Below are 18,025 nucleotides of genomic sequence, written 5' to 3'. Positions count from 1 at the left end.
ATATATATACTATATGCCTGAGCCCCTCAGAAGGAAGGTTGTTGAGGCTTATACGGATTTAAAAACATTTCCAAACTACTTAAAATCTATCACTCCACAATAAACAACAAATGAAGCAGCCATACAAACAAGAAACTCCACAGAAATGGCACAGACAAGTATCCTGTTCAGTGTAAGAGACTGATAGACAAGTAGGCCTATAAGAAGAAACTAGAAGTATTTCTGCAAAAGGGAGCAATACCAGCTACTAAATATAGTAGCTGCTAAAATATATAATATAAAATATAGTAGTTTTTCTTGCACAGAATACAATTTCAGTTATGTTTGTTGAATAAAATATTTCAAAATCAAATGTTCATTATTATTTAATAAATAACACTTTCATCCATCAATAGTGTTCCAAATAGAGTTTCACTGTCGACATTTATTTCCCACATATTTTAAAAAGGGACAAAACTCATGGGATGTACTTACGCAGCACTGGTCACGTGATTCGCCAGTGGCAGCTTCTGCAAGCTAGCGGGGTGGGGTGGGGTGGCGTGTTATCACAATGATCTTTGTGAAGGACCGAGTTTGGGCACCCCTGGTTTACGCTGTTCAGTCGCAAGCTACTTTGCTCACACTAGTCCAATAAAACCGTGATTGGTATTTGAAAACATTCATCAGATTGGAGAGAATAGGAAACATCCACCAATGGGGTGTTTTTTGTTGTTGTTTTTACTCAAATTTCAGACTCATCACCTTTGAAAGTTTACTTGACCTCCAGTACAGTAGGTGGCGATAATGCTCCTAAGGAGTTAGTCGCCATAAAACGAAGAAGAAGAAGACAACAACATTAATCGAGGGTATCAGGGCGCAGAGCAACACTCCATCACAGTAGGTGGCGGTATGCACCTATGAAGTTGGTTCGCAACCCGCCATAAAACCAAAAGAAGAAGAAGAAGAAGAAGGGCGCAGAGCATGTCGGGAGATGTCTGTCCGGTGGGCGCCATATTGGAGCAACAACTATTGTTATAAATTGATACGGGGCTGCTGCTGGCTAAGTTTACATGTTTTCTGCGTGTTTGTTCTGAAAATATTTGGATATTTCTACGCAAGGTCATGAAAGAGATGTCAACGTAAGTGTTCCTTGTCTCCCAGTGATATTAGTAGGTTAAACGAGTTAGTTGTTGAGAAAAAATGCAGTGCTAGGCTAGTTTAGCCAGTTTATTGATATAACGGTCAGAGAATGCAGGCTGTAGAGGATAAGCGGCCTGAATGTGTTTTTTTTTTTTTTTTTTTTTAAACACTCGCATACATAACTAATTAAATACACATGTGTTGTAGTCAACTGCATTTAAACCAAGTTTTTTGGTGGTGTTGGCCAAGTAGTCTTGTCTTTGTTTACACAAACATTGGGCAATGCTGGTGGATGTAAACGCGGTTCTTTTAGTCCTTGTTTTCGTTTCACTAAACAAACCGCATTTGAATATAGAAGTACAATGTGGTCTGACATTGTTTATATTGAGTTATATAACTTATATTACTCACACACGCGCAATCCATCATACATACACTTTTCTTTTACCTTTCATATATTTAGTGCTGTCATAAGTTCTCATTAGAGAATGTTTCATAAGCAAAGTGCTCATGTTTTGTTGTTGTTCTGGTAGTTCTGAGCTCCGTACTATTTGATTTTTTAAATATTTAGTATGTCTACAGTGCAGCATGGGCCTATTATTATTGTCATCATCATGTCTTCATTTGCAGGACTGGTGACAGTACGCTTGGCGGGCAGCAGCCTCGGAAACATTATGGCATCACGTCTTCAATCAGCCTGGCCTTTCCCAGAGAGATAGACCATATCTACACTCAGAAGCTTACTGAGGCTATGAAACCATTTGGAGTGTTTGAGGGTGAAGATGAACTCAATCACAGGTGAGGGCTTTCATTTATGTGACTTTGCTGATTGAGTCACTGCTTTCCAGTGGTTAAAGAGGCTTTATTATTTAAATATCTGTTGCTCTCTGTTGCTATCCTTTTTGTTGCTAACTGTGTAGTATCTTTGATGAAAGTACTAACATAAACCTTTGAAGTAACTTTAAAGTAATCTTTATATCCTTACCGGATAATATCTTTCAGACATGTGTAGTGGTGTTTTTTTGTTTTTGTTTTTTTAGTGGACATTGACTTATTTTTTGGACATCTTATCCTTATCCTGCTCATCTTTCCCAAAAATAGAGTGCTGTAAAGCGAAGCACACTACAAGGATTAAATGACAAGTTTGGAGATTTTCACCAGCTTTGTATTGCCACACAGTAGAATGTGTAAATGAAATGTGTACTCGTGCTTCCGCATTTTTGTATCCCTGCCCATGGACAGTCAGATTGACAGAGAGACCTTGGATGGCAATGATCCCAATGCATTATGGGTGTTGGAAGTTTCCCAACCTTTTTGGGGAAAGGGAACACCAAAGCCTTTTTCTCTGTTTTCTCAAGTCATGTAGCACCCATTTAAAAAAAGATACTGCATAGACAGCCTAGTTTTATTCAAATTCCATCTTGTCAGCGGTGAATTGGCCAATTTTTCATGTTTTACTCTACAACATTTAATCACTCCTCTGGTGTGTGAACTTGTGAGGCATGCTACCACAGATTTAAACACAGATTTGTTTGCTATCCGGCTGACAAGTTTTCAAGTGCCGTAGAACTGATGCTCAAGTGTGCACAGGACAGCAGTCTTTAGTCTTGTAGTGTACACTTGGAGAGGTGTTGGACATTAATAGTCATTACACCATAGTTCAAACAATATACCATCATAATGTGATTTCATAGGAATTTTATTTAGGCGCTAAAGAGAGTACCCGATAAAAATTATTAGCTCCAATGGGATTGCTTGGTGTCCTAATGGAGACCCGATTTCAAGGGAAGACCTGATTTCTCACAACAGTGGCACTCTATCATACATAAAAGTACAAAACTATGTAAAATATCTTACCATACCCTGGTGTCTGAAGTGCATTTGTTTTGCAAGCGGTAAAACACTGAGACCATTAAGAAATTGTGTAAAACAGTCATGTTACAGCTTTTTGAAAGCACTTTTTTTTTTACTTTATCCTCATATTTAACAAACTTTTTTTTTTTTATAAGAAGATTAGCTTCTAATGTTTTTTTTTTTACATAGTTTGATTTGTTGCTGGTTTAAACTAAATATCCTTTAACTTGTATTACAATATTAGGTGTATAAATTGTCTCCCACAAACTAGTTTTTGCACAGTGTCTTGTGTGTTTGTAGGCATTAAAAGGGTGTTTGTGTGTTTTATAGGCTTGCAGTTCTTGGGAAGCTGAATTCATTTGTGAAGGAGTGGATTGCAGAAATCAGTGAATCAAAGGTAAATAATACTGCAGGTCTCTTGACCTGATCACCAAGTAACATGATGAGATGCTTTTCTGAATCCTCCCTTTTCCCTCACAGAGTCTTCCACCGTCAGCAGTAGCAAATGTTGGTGGCAAAATCTTTACGTTTGGGTCATATAGGTTGGGAGTGCACACAAAAGGTACATTTAATGAGCTTGATTGTACTGTAGAGCAGCAGAATGACCTTTAAAGATCTGCAACCGTAAATTAAGAAAGGCTTCACTGTTATAAAGGGGTATATGTACTGTATTGTGCATATCAAATTGTTTTTTTTCTTTAGGTGCTGATATAGATGCTTTGTGTGTTGCCCCACGTCACATTGAAAGAACTGACTTTTTTTCATCCTTCTTTGAAAAACTAAAACGGCATGATGAGATTAAGGATCTACGAGTGAGTACCTTTTCTGTTCCTCATTTATGCCACTGCTTTGTTTAAAGAGTGACTTTTATCCGTATAATTCCTTTTCAGGCTGTGGAGGATGCATTTGTACCAGTCATCAAGTTCAAGTTTGATGGAATTGAGGTAAAATAGTTGAAGTGTTTGATATGCAGCCTGGTTGATATTTTGTTTTAAACTTTTTTTTTCCTCCTCCACCCAGATCGATCTGCTGTTTGCCAGGCTCGCTCTACAATCAATTCCTGATAACCTGGACCTGAGAGGAGACTCTCTCCTCAGAAACTTGGACATCAGATGCATTCGCAGTCTAAATGGTAATGCCCTCTAACATTTTATTTAAATGTCACATTTATAGTCTAATTTGTCTGTTATTTTTTAGCTTTACTTATTATTTTTGTGTTTTGCAGGTTGCCGTGTTACAGATGAGATTCTATATTTGGTGCCTAATAAAGAGAACTTCAGATTAACATTGAGAGCGATTAAATTGTGGGCCAAACGTACGTCTGATTTAAAACTTGCCTTCAGACGCTTTTTGTCTGGTTTGAAATCAAGACTTCTGATCTCTTTTGTTCTGAATCTTGGCTTGACATGCTAAAATCAAGTCAAGACTGCAATTCCTCTATCCAAATGCTGTTGCCGCCACACTTGTGCACAAGTTCTTTCTGGTCTTCTCTAAATGGTGAGGTCATAGCACATCGTGTTCATATGGTGGAACTGAAACTTCACGTATTGTTTTGTTGATAATGTCTAGTCCTTTCCTGCAGCCATGGAATATCCACAATCCCACCTCACCCCCCTAACTGCATTTCTGGTCTAATTTTACTTCATCAGGGAATGGCCAAACCCTGTGCTTTTAAAACAACCTGAAGACAGCAATTTGAATCTGCCAGTCTGGGATCCACGGGTTGGTATTCTTATGTTCACTGTAAGGAAATACAGTTTTCTAGTTTTCTGGACTTTTCTCTATACAGTTTGTCATTTTATTTTTAGGTGAATCCATCAGACAGGTATCATCTGATGCCAATCATCACTCCTGCATATCCACAACAGAACTCTACCTACAACGTGTCCACTTCCACACGTACCATCATGAGTGAAGAGTTCAAGAATGGTGTGTAATAGATTGTCTCTTATTGGCCATTTCTCTTGACCATTTGCTCATTTTTCCAAATTTCCTGTTTAAGGTCTCACTGTTACAGATGAAATTCTTCAGGGTAAAGCCGATTGGTCCAAGTTGTTTGAACCTCCCAACTTTTTCCAGAAGTACAAGTAAGTGGATATCCACAGTGTCATATTAAAGATCAGTTCAATCAGTTCCTTTAATGTTGGTTGTTTTGTTTGCAGGCACTACATTGTCCTCACTGCCAGTGCATCCACTGAGGAAAACCACCTTGAGTGGTAAGAGCTCAAAAAATTTCTTGCTTTTTTTGTGTGCAAAAATATTTTTGGAATTTTGATATTTGTGTCAGATACTTCAAAAAAAAAAGTTTGGCTTGCTTCAGGCTAAAAATCTACCTCAGTTAATGCTGTAAACTATAGGGAGTCCCATTACGTGCACATTACTATAATATTATAGGAGCCCGAATTATTAAATTCAATTGCCATTTCATTTTGGATATAATAATCAACATTTAAGTAAAGAAATAAATTGTATGAAAACATGTAAATCCCACATAATCCAGTTTTTACATTACTTTCTATGTATGTAATTTACACAGTGGCTGTCAAGATTAGTTTTTATGACCGATTGATTTAAATATACATTAAATAATTAGACGTCACTAACAGGTAATATATAATAATTAATATATTGGCTAATATTTAGAGAAATGCTCAGTCTTTCCTGAGGTAAATGTAATGCTATGTGACTTTTTTTCCCTCACAAGCTATTGTGTTGACGTCTTTCTGTGGTTGAGCGATTACGTGACACGAGATGTCCGCGTAGCCATCACGCCACATCAAAGAGAGTCAAAATGACATTTATTGCTTGAACTTCCTGAAAAAAACAAAAATTGCCGGAATTTAAAAGATGAGGCTTTGTTTCCTATCAACAGTAACAATATTTAAAACTGGAAGTTTCAAATTTGATTCGGCACATGCAGTGGTTAAAACAACGCTGTATTTGTTCTGTTCATACAAAACATTTTCAAATACATGTACCATTCCACCCATAATGTTCAATATTTTGCAAATTCTCTATTTACACTCTCTAATCAGTTCTCTGGTAAAAAAAAAAAATAATAATTGGGTTCTGGGTATGGAATCACAGAATCTTCATATAATGATGTTCTGGCCTCAACAGGATTGGACTGGTGGAATCAAAGATAAGAGTGTTGGTTGGAAATTTGGAGCGCAATGAGTACATCACCCTTGCCCATGTCAACCCACAGTCTTTTCCCGGATCAAAAGAGAATCACAATGAGTAAGTAACAGATGGGTGGGTGGCATGACCAAAATGTTTTATCACCATAATGGTATGATATAGTGTTTTTGTTTTATTAATGTATAGCAAAATAAATAGATAAGATATATACAATTGTATCACATGACATGCCTCTGGTACAAAACCAAATCTTTGTGAAGGTAATTTCTGTACATAATGCAAAATAGTCTTGCACAGATTTATAGCTGTTCTGTGGCCAATTCACACCGCACAGACAAACGCCAACAAACAAGTTGGCTGTTCGATTTAGAATTTGATAACTGTCATGTTCACACTGCCCCAACAGACACTGACAAACTTCGAGTCAAGTAAGTCTGACTGCAGTAAACAATCAAAACTTTACTGTTATTAATGTCTTTGCGTGTCATTCTTCGCCTGAAAAGACGGTGAATAAAACGAAAGAGGCTGTGGGTGAAGCCGTGATTGCTGCTATGGGAGAGACAGGGCGCCTACTAGAATTTATGCAGAGAACTGCAGTGGGAAGATTTACAAAGGTTTCAAAATTTTGCTCGGGTGGTCCCTAATCAGTTTCGGTTTGCCATTTTTTTGATAATTTGCTAAGCACGCCAAGCACCTATTTGCAGTCTTGCCTCATTGTCATAGCAACGGTTCGTGGCCAGGTCAGTTTACGTCAGAGTTTGTTGGAAAATCATATCACACTGCTCGGACATTTCACGGCCCAACAAACGCCGTTTGAACATGTTCAGTTGGGTTAAAACAAACTGTTGTACCAGTACTTTTCTACCATTGTACTGGATTTCTATTGTATTGCCATCCTGCTATAATAAACATGAGGCTAATGTTTTGTTTGGTCTAAAATTTCGATTTTAGCAGTATGCTCAGGGTTTCAGCTTTGCTTCCTAAATTACCTTTAATCAACATTTTATAATACCCATACTTATTTTGGGGCCATGGAACAGTACAACAGTGAATGAGTGCTCAGCCAGTGTGAGTTTTCCAACAGCGGATGCTGATATCAAATGGCCTGTATATACAGACTACTCAATTGACCTTTAGATCTTAAAAATCTTATAAATTTGCACGCTTTTTTTCCACAGGAATGAATTTGTTTCCATGTGGTTTATTGGAATCAGCTTCAAAAAACTGGACAATTCTGACTGTGTGAATATTGACTTGACCTACGACATCCAGTCCTTCACAGATACTGGTAAGCTGCTCAGCTTCTATTGTTTTCCACCATGCTCATGTCCTGTGGATGTAGTTGTGGAAACTTGGGGTCTTTTAATGTCTAAAAGTGGTGTTTCATTGTAGTTTACAGACAGGCAAGCAATATCAATATGCTAAAGGATGGCATGACTATTGAGGCCACACATGTGAAGAAGAAACAGTTGCATCATTACCTGCCTCCTGAACTTGTGCAGAGGAAGAAGAAGGTAAAAAAAAAAGTCTGTTTATAGTGTCTCTAAAAAAGCTAAACTATATCCTAAATGTATCCTATCTCTCTTTTGGGCAGAGTTTGGGAGAAATAAACCGGAGCTCAAATGGTGGCGGGTCAAAGCGCTGCTCTCTGGATGGCAGTCAGCTTGACAGCTCCAGGGACACCGATATCGGTACCCCTTTCAGCTCTCCTACACTAGTCAGCAAACCATGCCAGCCAGTCTCCTCACCTGAAGACAGGTAGTGTCACTGATCAGGACAAAATCTTTGTGATTTAGCTAGTTCAGACCAAATGATTCTCAGGAATTTCTGAAAGATTGCAGGATTTTATGCCACCTGACTCAAATACCTCTCCAAGGGACTGAAATGCCATTTTCAGTTTATGGTGTCACTGTTGACTGCCAGCAAGCCTTTACAAGTTCTAGGGGTTGGAACAGAAAACAAGACTTATTACTCTATTCTTGGATATTAGTAGAGCTATTACTCTACTCTTGCTTCAGTGCGGAAATTATAAATGTCACAAACTGCATGTTTTTTTGTGGTCAAGCTAATTTTATGGCCTCATTTTCAAACACAAGAAATGTTTAAATAGGAGTTAGTTGTAATGTCAAAATGCTGTTACTTAAAATTACTTCCAATTACTTAAATCACTGGCAGCGTCTTATAGCAATGTTTTAATTTGTTTCTATATGAACTTTTCTTAATTTCCCTTTTTTTGTTGTCAGTAGTATCACCCCACCAAAGCATCCAGTCCTTGTATTCATAGACAGCCCAACAGCATCAGAAGTTTTTCCTCCAAAACCAGAACAGGGAATGTCCATTCCAGTCATCGGATCCAGTAAGTGCTATCATGAACTTACTTGTTCCTGTTTTTCTATTGGGGAAACACACACTTTTTTTTTTTTTTGCATTCATTCTGATTCCACTCATCTAGTTCTTTTAATTTTTATTTTTTTTTCAGTGCCCATCGCCACTCCAGCTGCCAAGCCCCCAGCACCTCCCGCTGGCAACACCATTCCTACAGTGGTGGGACGTAGTGTGATACCACGTATTACCTCTTCCTCCCCTAGCCCCACTGAACTGCCCAACAGTGTCAATGGAGCACCAAAGAGACCTCACTCTCCATCTCAGGAGGATCCACCTAAGAGGCACAAAGATACAGAGGTGCTAAGCTCTTTATAAAATACACAAGCTAAGTCAAGAAATCCATTACAATTGATCAACCTTTCTGTGGATCACTAATATAAAAATATTTAATCCAGTCTAAAAACTGTAAGCATGGCTTAATATGTAAATGAATTCTCTTTTGCTTCAGGTGTTTTCTGATGACTCTGCGTTTAAAGAGCCATACCCTCCAAATAGTAATGGCTTGGACTGTGAAGAGAGGCCAGCAGTGGTGAGGGTTTTGTTTATTGCATTACTCTCAGGTGTTGACCACAGTTGGCTCATGTCACTGAAACTGTTTTCTTGCATAAACACAATAAGACCTCACACAATGTTAGTGCAAAAACAGTTTTGTTTTTTGACATAGGAGGGTCTTTCAGCAACCAAACCTATGCCAATACCAACAATTGATACATCAAGATCACAGGTAATTGACCTGATCATCATAATTTGAAGTCCACATCGGAATTGAAATTATTTTTGACCGTCTTTTGTGTTTTCAGAGACTACCTAGTAAAGAGCTTCCGGATGCATCTTCCCCAATTCCCACAAGTAATCTCCGCGTGGTTAAAAATTCAATCAGGCTCACCCTTAACCGATAACAGTGAGCTATCTACAGGTAACATGAATTGTTACTGTTGCTGCCACTCTTGGGTTTGCCCTTTAATCTATTTTTCTCCTCTTCTTGAACATCTGTCTGCACAGGTTGTCCCTTAAAGAGTGGAACCACACTTGTGTAACAGCAGTGCTGCTTTTAAACTGCTACTGATATTTGGCTGGTCTTCCTGCTTGTTACAGAGTTGCAGAGTTCCTGCTTGTAAAGTTTTGCCCCCCCCCCACACACACACAGTTTTTGTTTTTTTTTTATGCCTTATTGTGTCAGAATGCTTGCTTAAACATCTATTTGAGCTTTTGAAACATTGTACAGTAGATGTAGTTTGTATATAACTTTAAAAATCATTGTTAGTCTTTCTATGCCACCTTAATGTAGTTTTTATTAACAAAAAAAAAGTTTACAAAAAATTGTCCTGTTTGTCACTGTAAATTAGATTCTTCATTGTTTGTCCGGAGGTTTTCCTTGCAGTCTTATTCACTGTATTGGTTCTGGTACAGTTTCTGGGAGGACCTTTTGTGTGGGGTGCGTATGTGTGTGTGTGTGTGTATAGATGGAGAGACCTTTAAACATCTCTTTAATCCCCAGAAAAAAATAAGGCCCCTTGTGTTTTTGTTTTTTTTTTTTTTTTTTTTCAAAACAGTGGTCTTTGCATTACAAGGAGAAAAACCGGGGCCTTTATATACCTATTCTTTACCAAGTGTAGGCTATCAGGTGATAAGTGTCATTGCTTAGCATGACGTCATCGACTATGGGCGACCCCTGTGACGTACATTTTAGTAATAAGGTTGTAAACACGTCGCGTTAACCACTGTCTTCATATAGGTGCTTCAAAACCAAGTTATAAATAACCCTATGGGTACATATCTTTGTAATTAACAATTCAAGTCAACGCGTAATTTCTCTCTAAGAAGTGTTATCCTCTGTTGTTGGACATAAACTTCCTTGTTCGTGGGATATTCCCACTGCGTACAGGGGATTACCCTAACCAGTAACAGTTGCGTGAACTTCAGCAAATAGCCTACAAGCGGCGTCCATTTTAAAAACAGTGAGCGACTGGTCATTCAGTCTTAATAACAATGCCCACTGTTAAGCTAAACTGTCTTTTCTTTCAAAAGTTGATCATTGGTACTTTAAAGGAATAGTTCACCACACAGTGAACGTTCTGTCGTTATTTCTGATCCTAATGCTGTTCCACAGGCTTTCTTTCTAACGTGGACCCACAAAAAGAGATGTTAAGCAAAATGTGAGTGACTGACAGCGGTCACCATTCAATATCGCTGCATCTTTTTTCCATACATTGAAAATGAATGGTGACTGGAGCTGTCATTTTGACTAATGTCTCCTTTCGTGAACGAAATACACGATGAGTTGGAACAACATAAAGGCGATAGTATTTTCATAATTTGATTAACCGCCCCTTTAAGTATGTATTATAAGAGGACATTTCTATAATCAATTAAATAAGCAGGAGAACATAAAGAGTGAAAAAAATCCCAGCAAGTTTCTGATTTACTGAAATGAAACTTTTTGTAAGAAATTACATTTTTCGTGGGATTTCAAAATCTCAAAACGTATTCTTATTGGTTGAAATGGAAAGTAAAGTAAATACATTCATTATTACAAGCACCTTGACGTTTCTCGTTTTCTTTCTGCCTAATTTGAATTTTACGTCGCCCTATGCACATCGTTTGATTGGCTGTGCGTACGCTGAAGAGTATGGCAAGCCTGATTAACATATATTTAAATAGTATATTTTTATTTCTAGTACTTATTTGGTATTTAATATGTAATCCAGTAGTGACTGCTATCTGTTCAGTTAGATACTATGTAAGGAATAATTGACGATGGGTCACTAACATAAAGTGGGTGAGAGAGAGGAAGATTAGACATTAAATAATAGACATCTCAAATTTAAGTTATGCTAAAGACTATATGCAAATCTGAGTAACATATTACCAGCATCCCAGTCATTTAATTCTGCCGGTAGATACCTAAACCTAAATTATGATATTGCTTGCTTTGTGGCGGGATTACCACCTTGGGTGTGTATTATTTTTCTAATAATTCAACAACACAGTCAATTATTCTGCTTATACTACAGATATCACACCTCAAAATGTCGATTTATTTCAAGACATATTTCAGGTTTTTGTCTCTAAAACGCTTGTGTGTATGACTAATTTTTTACACATCCCATCTCAGGCCTCTGTTGCTAATTTTTAGAGCTTCCATACTTTTTTTTTTAATTATTATTTACTAACTCAGTTTTGTGTGCGTGTGCATGAAATTTGCCATGGGTTTATTTTCTAGGTTGCCTAGGTTACTTTACAACAAATTATATCTGTACCTTAAATTTTTTTCTTGGGAGTAATCTCTATGAAATATATAAATTAGGTGTAGGTATCTGCTGGCAGAATTAAATGCCTGGAACGCTGGTACCATGTTGGCTAATCAGTTTTCAATATAGTCTTTGGCATAAATTAAATCTGTAATGTCTAATATTTCTCTATATTTCTTTCTTGCACTAATATGGTTTTATATTATTGGCAAACACCTTATTTTAATGAATGAAAATGTATGCAAGAAACATTTTAACAATGGCATATGTATTGCAAGACTGAAAGTGGTAATTAGGCTCCACAAAATGTTATCAACACAGAAAGCACAACAAAAGAAGAACAAAACTTTTTAAAAACTTTTTATTTTTGATGTTATGCTTTCTGTTTGTTTCTTAGTTACTAGTAACTATCCACCTATCTGTATTGGTATTACTAGTGTTTTTTAAGATAGTACTAGAGTCTGTCCCACTTGTTTCTACTAACATTTTTTCACTAGTTGCAATTTCTTTTTTTACTTTTTATAAGTAATTACTAATTAGAATGGCTTCTTTATAGTTCAATTAAAAATCTTAGTAGTTACTAGCTAGTAACAAATGGAATAAACACTAGTGTCTAATAAATAGAAACTAGTGGCTATTTAATTAGAATTAAGAAAACTGGACAAGAACTATATGAAAAGTTACAACAAAAGAACAAGTACTTGCACCTAATGCATAGCTGTTAGTAAAACTAGTATTGTGAAAGTAAATAGTTACTTGCCACTATTGAAATAGTGAGCAGTAGCAAATGAGAAAAGAAAATACTAGTATCTAATAAGATATTTATTAGCGAAACTGGAAAAGTCACTATTGTGTTGTGATTTATTGCTAGTACGTTAAGAATAACTGAGAAAATACTAGTATCTAATAAGATATTTATTAGCGAAACTGGAAGAGTCACTATTGTGTTGTGATTTATTGCTAGTACGTTAAGAATAACTGTTAAGTCAAGTCAAGTTTATTTGTACAGCGCTTTTCACGATACAACTCATTGCAAAGCAACTTTACAGCAAATTAAGTTTCTACAATATTTAGTGGTAGCTTATCAGTGGTGACTGTCAATTAATATACATATGGCAGAAATGTATGGAAAAATCAATTAAAGATGTAATAAAACAGACGATGAACACTACTAACAGCAATTATTATATGATGCAATCAAACTTATAGTAAAATGTGGTAGTTCTGTATGTTGTTTCAGGGTTGGCATCATCTGAGGTCCTCTGAGGGGTTGGCATTATCTCTTCTCAGGTGTTCTGGATCCAGACTGAAGCTTGTGTAAATCCTAGTTACATCCCATGGCAAAAAACAGAGAAACAAATAGAGACATATTTAGCGTAGCTGCTGTTCCAGCCAAGCAAAATTGATTTGTTTAACCCAAACTAAAGAATAATAATGTGCATTTGATCAGATATAACTGCAGTACAAGATTATGAGATGCATTATAAACCGGCTGTTGGCTGTTAAACCGGCTTGCCACAGAGGGGCGTGACGTGTTATGTGGGCGGGCATATTGTATATAGTGGGGGAATTCCCAGTCAGTAGGCCTACTCTTCTGTGTTGAAGTGTTACTGTATATCTGTTCAGCACTTTAGAGCTCGGACGTAAAACCTAAGACAAGGGTGTTCGCATAACATGGATGGTGAGTATCAGTATTTATTAAATTAATCAAATGTCTTTTTCTTTTCCCTTTCTTGCTCTTTGCTGTCTTTAATTAAATTATGCGTAGAATTCAAGTCTGTGTAATAGATATTCGATTCAGAACATCACCGTTGTTTTGAGTCGTTTAGATAGTAATTTAAAGGTACTTAATCTACCAACTCATAATTTTTATTATGTAGAATCCCTCAACAACAATTACTTTGTATGCTATTGTCCGTTTTCTTGGGTTTGTAAAACTTGATAAATGTAATCTGTAATCTTACAATATGACCTGTTCTACATTGTTCTCAAATCTGATTCTGTTTAAGAAAAACTATACAGGCTCGTAGTTTTATATATTGCAGGAAATAAAAAGCAGAGTTGTCTTTGTGGAAGTGTACAATCACAGAAATCACTTGCGAAAAGCAATATGATTCGCATTACCTGAAAACAAATTTCTAAAGTTAAGACTTCGAAACTGACGATAAGTCTTATGTAAACTAAACAAATCAAATGAGTTGTCAGTACATGAATACATGAGGGACCAAGTAACACCAGGAAATAAAAATGAGGAACTTTAAAAAAAAAAAAAGTTTAAGCTTCAGCTCTTATTCTCATCTGCACGTTTGTCCATTCTTGTACAATATCAAATGAATTACAATATATTTAGCTGATTGTATTAATCGATGTTCTTCTATCCATGCTTTCCTGTACAGTGCATTCCCTGTCAATGCACAGGGACCCCAATCTAAGTAAGTACATCTTCATCTGTGCCAAGTGTGAAACGCATTCTGTCGTTACTAACGTTAGTAACATGTTTTGAGTCAAGTTTAGGGTGGATCATAAACTTTGCCTAATTACTCATGAAGTATGTTTAAACGTCACCCAGTTGCCCTTGTAAAAAAAAATTTAAAAAAAAAATTGTTCAGATTTCCTTACCTTACTTCCTCTTTTATTTGATAAAGATATAACTTCCTGTAAGTGGCAAATCTCTTGAGCAGACAGTAGTGAGTGACATCTGTACCCTTCACTAAAGCATACATTAGATCTATTTCATGCATTATAACCATAGATTTAATAGCTTCCCCATCTTATTTTATGACATTTCACAGTGTAAGAATGCATAGGCAAATAGATCTCGCATGTTCTTGTCAATGTCAGAAGCAAGTGTGTTAAAAACAACCAAATATATTGCATGGCAAATGCAGCTGTTTGTGCAGGTGTTTGAATAACGTATGATATGCTTAGTTTAATGGCACCTGGATGAGCTGGTAAAGGTCTGTGCTGACAGGTGCAGAGAGTGGGAAATTATTTACCAGCAGGCTGGGTTGTTTGTGGTCAGGTTATGGTCAGGTTCTGTGAAAGACACAAGATGTTGTTTCTGCAGGTGTTTCAAGCCCATTATCTTATTCTTATGCATCTTCAGTGTTGGCATTTTAATAAATTATAAGACTCATTTAAGTTTATGAAATGCTTTTGAATCGTTTGAATATTTAAATGAATGAAATTCACATCTCTGACTGACGTCATTTTGCCGGTCTGTGCAGTGGGAGAGCCCTGTGCTCAGATCTTCGAGCAGCCAAAACAGAGAGGCATGCGCTTCAGATATAAATGTGAGGGTCGTTCAGCAGGCAGCATACCTGGAGAAAGAAGCTCAGACAATAACAGAACCTACCCAAGCATTCAGGTACCCTGCTTCTAAAGTCTTATACCACTAAAGAAAGAACTGACTGTATAATTAGACTTTAAGGAAAATGTTACTTACTAAGTGATTCTATATATCTCTCCCTATTAGATTCTAAATGTTACCAGGAAAGGAAAAGTACGTGTTACCCTGGTAACCAAAAGCGACCCATATAAACCGCATCCCCATGACCTGGTGGGTAAGGACTGCAAGGATGGTTATTATGAGGCAGAGTTTGGACCTGAACGAAGAGTCATCGCGTAAGTTGGTGCTTTTAATGTTAAAATGTCAAAATAATTTTTGTCACATGAATACAGAAGTTTAATAACCTTTGATTGCAGATATATTATCTGCATATTTTGCTCTAATCTCGTTTGGTCCTGTTACCATTTTTCTTCTAATGAAATGAAACATCTCTGTGCCCCACATCAAAGCCATTCCAATGTGCTTTCCGTATTACTCCAGCCCACACACTACCACAGTTCTCTTCCGAAGGGCTGTCCATTCTTCTTCTTTTTATTTTTTATTTTTTTAAGAAGCATGTTGTGTCAGAGTAAAAAGCCATGCAGGGGATTCCCCTGATATGCAAAATGAGAGCCTTAGAGCTCCAGCCTGCCCTCAATTTTAAACAGTACGTCAATACGATTAGTTTTAACCTCACTCTTCCTGTTAGCTTTATTCGTTGGGATCAGTTTTCAAGATGGACAATACATAGAACTAAACAGATCTGGCCGCTCAAAATCAGACTACACAGTTTAACAGATTGTTTCTTTGTTTTTCTCAGTTTTCAGAACCTGGGTATCCAGTGTGTGCGGAGACGAGAAGTGAGAGATGCCATAATGCAGAGGATTGCGCGAAGAATCAACCCCTTCAATGGTGAGAACCAACTGCACATTTTTTCTCCAGGCCCAAATAGAATCTGCATACACAGAAAAGTCCACAAATTGAATCCGAATTGGGGCGAAATTATTCAAAAATGTCCACACTTGCCCCAACTAATTTGTTTTATTATATTTACATTTATTCATTTAGTAGATGCTTTTATCCAAAGTGTCTTGCAAATTAGTTATATATCACAGATTTATCAGATTTATCCTCAAATTTAACACGAAAACATCTGCAAATTCCATCTGGGCCTTCTAATCACCTCTCTTACCTCTTATCATTATTACTGACCCAGTTTCTTTCACTTTTACTCTCATTATCAGAAATTCTGTATTTAGATGATGGCCGACAACATCATGCATCATTAAAAACACGAATGCTTACACATTTCTCTCTTTCCTGTCTTCAGTACTGTATGACAGAAACTGTCATCTGACAATGCAGTTAAAATCACTTCTCTTTATTTATTGAGTGGCATATGATCAGGGGGAATTTATTCAGAGAGGGAGGAATGTCAAGAGGAACTGTAAACTATACTTTTTTGTGTAACTGATAACTTTGGCTTATTCTGCTTGGAATTTGCAAACAGCCAAATACTTCAGGACTTCCATGCAAACTATTGTGTGGGTGGAAATTACAACACATTTTTAAAGCAGCTTCTCTAGGTAATTTAAGTTTCAGATTGTCTTTTGCCACCACCAGCAATGTTTGATTAATAAGTGATCAATAAGTCTGACTAGTTGACCTACAGAGTAACTTTTGGAAATGAGACTTTAATATTCAGGATATTCTTAGTTTATAGTTTTCTATATGAAGTGATTCAACAATAATCATCATGTAGTGTCATACCACTGTCTAGTCAAATGATATTTGAGAAATTATGAAAGTGTTGCAACAGGTCTTTACACAATATGGTTAGTGAACATAGGGAATGTTAGACTGTGAACTTGACTCTTTGTTTGCTTCCTTTTGCTTGTTCTGCTGCTCTCTGTGGTGACGGACTGTTTGAGGGACTGCTCTCGCTTCTGCTGTGATAACCAAATAAAGATCTCTCTGTTTGGCTGCGTAACACTCACAATCCCTTGAAATTAGGTAGATTAGTCATGGTGGCAGTTGTTGTGAGATTAGTTTTGATATTACTTTTGAAGTTTGGTCATGTGTTGAAGGTTTGACCTGCCAGAGATGACCTCATTTGCACTGAAGTTATCCCACAATGATTGCATTGATGACACATGCATATACAGTGTATACTATCATTCATTTCATTTATTGACTAGGTAATAGCTAGGAGGTATTCGTTTTGTGGTTAGGGCTGTCGGAGACATGAAAGTATAGCTGAGGATTAAATGTCATACCAATAATTGTGATTAATGATGTAATTGTTTCATGTTCTGCTTAATACTCCTCCAATGAAAGTTACTTTGAAAGAGTTTTCACTCCGACATTGCTAGTACATTTTGCAAACAGAGAAACAGCAAGTAGCACATTGAATTAAACATGAAATTTAGTAGAAAGACTGAAATAGTATTTTCTTGTAAAGCATATTCCAATAATCATTGTTTTTATTACAACCTCGAAAAATCTTTTTTCTTTTTTTACAGTGTACACATTAAGAAATAATTTATTCAGTTTGGACTTGAAATCATTCTCTAAAACATAGTATTACCTTTCATTCTTTTTAATGTGAATAATAATATATTAAATATTAAAATATTTACAAATTAAATAAAAGAAAATATATTTAAATGTATATTTATCATATGTGTATATATATATATATATATATATATATATACAGTATCTCACAGAAGTGAGTACACCCCTCACATTTTTGTAACATTTTTATTATATCTTTTCATGTGACAACACTAAAGAAATGACACTTTGCTACAATGTAAAGTAGTGAGTGTACAGCTTGTATAACAGTGTAAATTTGCTGTCCCCTCAAAATAACTCAACACACAGCCATTAATGTCTAAACCGCTGGCCACAAAAGTGAGTACACCCCTAAGTGAAAATGTCCAAA

At 36.5% G+C, this 18,025-nt stretch overlaps 2 protein-coding genes across 2 annotated transcripts in view; both read left to right on the top strand.

Moving 5' to 3' along the window:
- Positions 1-964: 964 nt before the first annotated feature.
- Positions 965-9,797, top strand: LOC107655448 (poly(A) polymerase gamma-like). Its single transcript, XM_016442938.1, has 23 exons — positions 965-1,118; positions 1,750-1,917; positions 3,304-3,370; positions 3,454-3,535; positions 3,676-3,785; positions 3,864-3,917; positions 3,994-4,105; positions 4,199-4,359; positions 4,394-4,470; positions 4,623-4,695; positions 4,782-4,902; positions 4,976-5,060; positions 5,136-5,189; positions 6,094-6,213; positions 7,293-7,402; positions 7,507-7,628; positions 7,709-7,872; positions 8,358-8,470; positions 8,594-8,796; positions 8,948-9,028; positions 9,164-9,223; positions 9,300-9,415; positions 9,502-9,797. The coding sequence occupies exons 1-22, from the start codon at positions 1,102-1,104 to the stop codon at positions 9,396-9,398; spliced, it is 2,253 nt and encodes a 750-aa protein (XP_016298424.1). The 5' UTR covers positions 965-1,101; the 3' UTR covers positions 9,399-9,415; positions 9,502-9,797.
- Positions 9,798-13,325: 3,528 nt separating this feature from the next.
- The window catches only part of LOC107655447 (proto-oncogene c-Rel-like), a 12,917-nt gene continuing 8,217 nt past the window's right edge, over positions 13,326-18,025 (top strand). The window contains exons 1-5 of the mRNA XM_016442937.1: positions 13,326-13,431; positions 14,147-14,182; positions 14,978-15,117; positions 15,226-15,374; positions 15,899-15,990. Of these exons, the coding sequence (XP_016298423.1) occupies positions 13,425-13,431; positions 14,147-14,182; positions 14,978-15,117; positions 15,226-15,374; positions 15,899-15,990 (424 nt within the window). The 5' untranslated portion in view covers positions 13,326-13,424. The remainder of the gene's footprint in view (positions 13,432-14,146; positions 14,183-14,977; positions 15,118-15,225; positions 15,375-15,898; positions 15,991-18,025) is intronic.

This window comes from Sinocyclocheilus anshuiensis, unplaced genomic scaffold, assembly GCF_001515605.1.
Source record: "Sinocyclocheilus anshuiensis isolate Anshui unplaced genomic scaffold, SAMN03320099.WGS_v1.1 scaffold763, whole genome shotgun sequence".
NCBI lineage: Eukaryota > Metazoa > Chordata > Actinopteri > Cypriniformes > Cyprinidae > Sinocyclocheilus > Sinocyclocheilus anshuiensis.
This window is presented reverse-complemented; position numbering and strand designations above follow the sequence as displayed.

Excerpts from the sequence above, each read along its gene's own strand:
- LOC107655448 (XM_016442938.1), top strand. Across the intron at positions 4,696-4,781 it reads TGCCAGTCTGGGATCCACGG|GTGAATCCATCAGACAGGTA; the intron begins GTTGGTATTCTT and ends TTTTATTTTTAG. Across the intron at positions 5,061-5,135 it reads AACTTTTTCCAGAAGTACAA|GCACTACATTGTCCTCACTG; the intron begins GTAAGTGGATAT and ends TTTTGTTTGCAG.